Consider the following 4943-nt stretch of genomic DNA (forward strand, 5'->3'; position numbering starts at 1 on the left):
TTTTCATATGAACGCACTATAAAAAAAAAAAAAAAAAAATAAGCAAAGAAAAGAGTTTATGAGCATCTCATAAAACAAAAATTTATCTATTATAAATTATAGTAAATATAATTATTCTTTAATCTAAAAAAAAAAAAAAGGATTTTAATTCTTTAAAAATAATAAGCGAGCTTAGTCATAAAATAAAAATATTTTAAAATGTGTGCTATTCAGTAGATTATAGTATTCAATCATTTAGAATGCTTTTATTTTTTTTTTTACATAAAAGTAAAATAAAATTATTTTCTTTTTACTATTATTTTAATACATATTAATCTATAAAAATATCAATAAATAAAAAATTCGTCTTAAAAAAAGGTTGATAGCAATTTCTTATACAAATTAAAAAAAAAAAAAAAAACATCCGAGAAAAATGATAAATAGCTATGAAATGTTTATATATTAATTATTGCCTAATCAAATTGAAAGTAATAAACATTGCCTACAAAAAAAAATATAGCAGAAGCATTGTTTATAAGCATGCAATGATAAAATAAAATACTGTTTAAGTATTTTTCTTTTTTTGAAATTAATTTTGTTTACCTATTTATTTGATAATTTCTTTTTATTTATCTTTTAATAATTTCTTAAAAAAAATTTTGATTACATTCTTCATATTTTTTTTTTTTTTTTTGCAAAACCTTTAAGTAATTATATGAAAAAAAAAATAAGAAAAGTATATGAATTATTTTTACTAAACCTTTTATGATGGATGATAATTTTGTGAATGAAGATGATGAACAATTAATGAAAACATTATTGAAAAATAAACCAGCAGTAATTAAATTTTTAATAAAAAGAGAAATTATAATACCTATAATAAATCCAAAAAATATATATTTATAATTTTTTTATATACATAATACAAATTTCTCTATTTTTTCAGTTCAGTGAAGATATAATTGATTTTTATCTTTCTTATAATGGATGCAAAGTTAATGAAAAATCTTGTTTAAGATTAATTTCTCTGGTTTTACATAAATCATTAGACAATGTAACTATAGAGAAAATTAAAATTCATAATAAAATATATCATATTAATGAAACATTTAAATTATTTTAAAATATTCATTTCTACAACTTTATACAGATAATAAACAAAGCTCTTAATATACAATCCACTGAAACGTCTTCTAATAAAAAAGAAGTTAAAAATATATCTAAAGTATGTTGTATTATGAAATAAATAATGAAAAAATTTTAGTGACATACAATTTAATTATATTAAAAATATTTACCTTCATAATTTAGTACTCATTTATATATATATATATATTTATATTTATATATTTTTTGAATTGTAGGAAAAAGAATTAAATTATAAAGATTTAATTAAAGCATTAAAAGAATATGATGAAAACTATGAAAATGAAGAAATATTTAAAAACTTTAATGTATTTTTAGAATAGAAGAAAATAACGTTCTAAGTATTTATAATAAAGAAATATTATGAAAATCTTGTTTTCTTTTGCTGCTTTTCTTGAATTTTAAGTTAATAAAAAATACAGTTTCGTATTTATTTATTATTTTATTTATTTTTTTTTTTTTTTGTTAAACATAAATAATCAATTCATATTAAACTATAAACTTAGTTAAAAATAGGTATGAAAACAAACTAAAATGAAAAGTATAAAAATTTATATAAAATAAAAATTCAAATTTTTAATGTTATAAGAAAATATAAAGATCCTCATACATATGTTTACAAATATACACATTTTAATATATTTAAAATCTCCTTTTTCTTTTTCTTCCGGTGTATTTGCTATCTCTTTTTACTTCTAGTCCCTAAATTATGATAAAAAAAAAAAAAAGTATATTGAACTTTTAAACTCCAAAAGAAATATATAAATCATGAAATTAAAAATGAAACATTGCTTACCTTCATTCTTCTTTGCTCTTTTTTTTTCATGATCCATTCTTTATTTTTTTTAATTTGTTTTTTTGTTTTTTTATTAAATCTATATTAGAATTTATATAAATATAATTTTTTTTTTAAGTAAAGATGTAATATATTAATATAATTTATAATAATATTTTTCTTCAAATTAAAAATAAAAAGTATTTAAAAAAAAATTTTTTTTTTAAATATCTATTTACCTTCTTTTTTCATGAGAAATCACTTCATCTTCATCTTTTATGGCTTCAGGTAATTTGGGAATAATTGATGATCCTGCCCATAAACATAAATAATATCTATAAAAAAAAAAAAAAATAAAATAAAATATATTAAATATAATTACATTTATATGAAATTTATAAAAAAAAATTCATATATGAATATAATTTTATTTTTTTATCCATATATGGAAATTAACTTTTTTGATTTGGCTGAATTTGGGAAATCGACAACAACACCACCACCAAAACCAGATTTCATAGCAAAATTAGTTAAGGTTTCTATTTGTTCAGCTGAATCTGGATAAAATTGAAATACCTATAAATCATTTTAATAATAAAATTTGTTCAAATCTTAATATCATATATAAACCAATTTTTAATATAGATACATTCTCTTATTTTTTTTCTTTGTATATTGTTATAATTTTGTTTAATTAATAATATTTTATAATTATATATGTATAAACTTTTTTTTTTTTTTTTTTTTTTTTTTTTTCTTTACAGCTCTAGCTCCTTTTCTAAGGCAATTATATAGCCATTTAAAAAATGTGTTAATTCTTGCAATAGGATTTTCATCTTTTTTGTCCCAATTGCATAACCATTGCAAAGCTGATATACTAAATTAAAATATCATTTATTATTTTGTAAATATAATATGTTTATAAAATTTATTTGTAATTATATATATATATATATATGCTGAACATTTTAAACTTCTTAATATTGTGTCAATAAAAATAAAATATTTTTATAAGAACCTGACTACTCCATCAAAAATACAAGATTGAAATCTCATTACTAATTCATAAAAAAAAAAAAAAAAAAAAAAAATGAATAAGAAAGTATTAACAAGTTAAAATGTTAAAGTTAAATGAAGAAAATTGTGAGAATAAATAATATTATTAATGTATAATTCAAATTAAATTATATATTAAGATTCTCTTTTATATATATATATATATTGGTATTACATTTTCCCATATCTGATAAAATCATTTCTCCTCCAAGGTGGGCTTCATTTTGTAGGCCCGCTCCTTAATAAAATAAAAATTATAAAACTTTTTTTATTATATGATAATAAAATTAGAAATAAAATAAGAAAAAAATAATTTTACTTATCATATGAATGCTTATATCTATTCCTATCCAGAAATGATCTGATTCATTTAATGTCATACCACTTATACCTGATCCACACCCAATATCTAATAATAAACACGGTGTCTTTATAAAAAATAAAATTAAATATTTAAATGAATGTGAAAATTATTAATTAAAATATATTTAAAATTTAAATTTTATTTTTACATACATCAGGTAATACAAGTAATTCCAATGCTCTTTCAGTCATTTTAGATTGTATATCCCTAATTCTTGAATTTCTAACATATTTTTTTGCCTCATCTTCATTGTAAAACTACAAGAAATTAATATTAATTCAAAATAAATATATATTTTTTTCTCTATGTTTTTTATTTAAAATTTTTTATATTTTATATATACAATTTCTGGAGGCGAAGTATATTCAGGTCTAACCATTTCAATTATTATAATATTATATATTTTAAATTCATTTATTATATTTATTTATATTTTTACGTTAATTTTGTAAATAATTTATAACAAAAAAAAAAAAAAAATAAATAAATAAATAAAAAAATATAAATGTATAAAACAATCATATCAGTTTTATATAATTTTGTAATTTACTTCATTCTTAATAATTATAAATATTTTTTTATTTTTATTATAAATTTATTATTTGGTTTCTTAAATAATATTTTAATTGCTTAAAATTTATATTTTTTTCTTGAAGGATGTTTATTCAAAAATTAAACAACACATTTTTATATGTATTATAAACAATTAAAATCATAAAAAAAAAAAAAAAAAATAAAAATCTTTAAATGTTATAAGAATTCATTTGTTTGATTTTATCTTACTTAAAATATATTAAGAAAAATATTTATTTTTTATTTCTTTTATTTTCACTTTCATTTTCTCTTTTTCCTTGTAAATATATGAAATTACATATTTAGTTTTATAAATTTATAGATTTTTTTTAATTAGAATTTTTTTTTTTTTTTTTTTATGTTGTTAAAGATTTTATAACTAGCTATTTAAAGAAAAAAAGGTATATTTTTTGTATTTTTATAAAGTATGCATTTACAATATATTAATTATTTTGACTTTAACATTTATTTTGCAGTTTTACTTCTTTGTTATCTTTGATTTGAAAAAAGAAAAGAAGGTATCATCTTTTTAATATTAACAACTTTAGTAGAAATTTTACTATTATTCTAAATTTCATCTTAAAAATATAAGGAAAAATAAAATATATTTAAATAAAAATATTTCAATGCATATTAGGAATTGTTTATATCTCAAAACTTTTATTTGTTATAGCAGATTATCTTTTTTTTTTTTTTTTTTACATATTATTTTCATGAAAATTAATTAATTTGTTTACCTTTTTTTTCCTTCAAAATATAAGATTTTGATTATCTAAATAGATAAATAAAATTTTTTTGTTTTTTCTTGAAATTTTGTATGTTTTATTTCCTTTATTATATTTAAATTTAATAAAATGATACACATAAAAATTAATTTATGCAAATAAAAATGGAAATTATCTATGGAAAATTAAAGAAAATTATTTTCTTCATAAATTTTTAATTATATGCTTAAAAAATGATTATATTAATACTTATATGTGTAGTTTTATTTTCCCTTTTTTTTTTTTTTTTTTTTTTTTTTTTTTTTTTTTTTTTTTTTTTTTTTTT

General features: G+C 16.3%; 2 protein-coding genes across 2 annotated transcripts; one reads left to right on the plus strand and one right to left on the minus strand.

Moving 5' to 3' along the window:
• Positions 1 to 747: 747 nt before the first annotated feature.
• TAF10 (transcription initiation factor TFIID subunit 10, putative) lies at positions 748 to 1448 on the plus strand (the record flags this gene model as incomplete). Its single annotated transcript, XM_028672865.1, has 4 exons — positions 748 to 816; positions 926 to 1033; positions 1130 to 1204; positions 1344 to 1448. 4 exons carry the CDS (start codon positions 748 to 750, stop codon positions 1446 to 1448), a joined length of 357 nt encoding a protein of 118 aa, XP_028525812.1.
• A 319-nt stretch (positions 1449 to 1767) lies between these two features.
• On the minus strand, positions 1768 to 3699 carry PGAL8A_00069500 (S-adenosylmethionine-dependent methyltransferase, putative; the record flags this gene model as incomplete). Its single annotated transcript, XM_028672976.1, has 10 exons — positions 1768 to 1827; positions 1922 to 2000; positions 2140 to 2235; positions 2358 to 2476; positions 2663 to 2777; positions 2919 to 2958; positions 3132 to 3194; positions 3276 to 3384; positions 3473 to 3577; positions 3664 to 3699. The coding sequence occupies 10 exons, from the start codon at positions 3697 to 3699 to the stop codon at positions 1768 to 1770; spliced, it is 822 nt and encodes a 273-aa protein (XP_028525813.1).
• Positions 3700 to 4943: the final 1244 nt, after the last annotated feature.

Source organism: Plasmodium gallinaceum (genome assembly GCF_900005855.1).
Source record: "Plasmodium gallinaceum strain 8A genome assembly, contig: PGAL8A_v1_53, whole genome shotgun sequence".
Taxonomy (NCBI): domain Eukaryota; phylum Apicomplexa; class Aconoidasida; order Haemosporida; family Plasmodiidae; genus Plasmodium; species Plasmodium gallinaceum.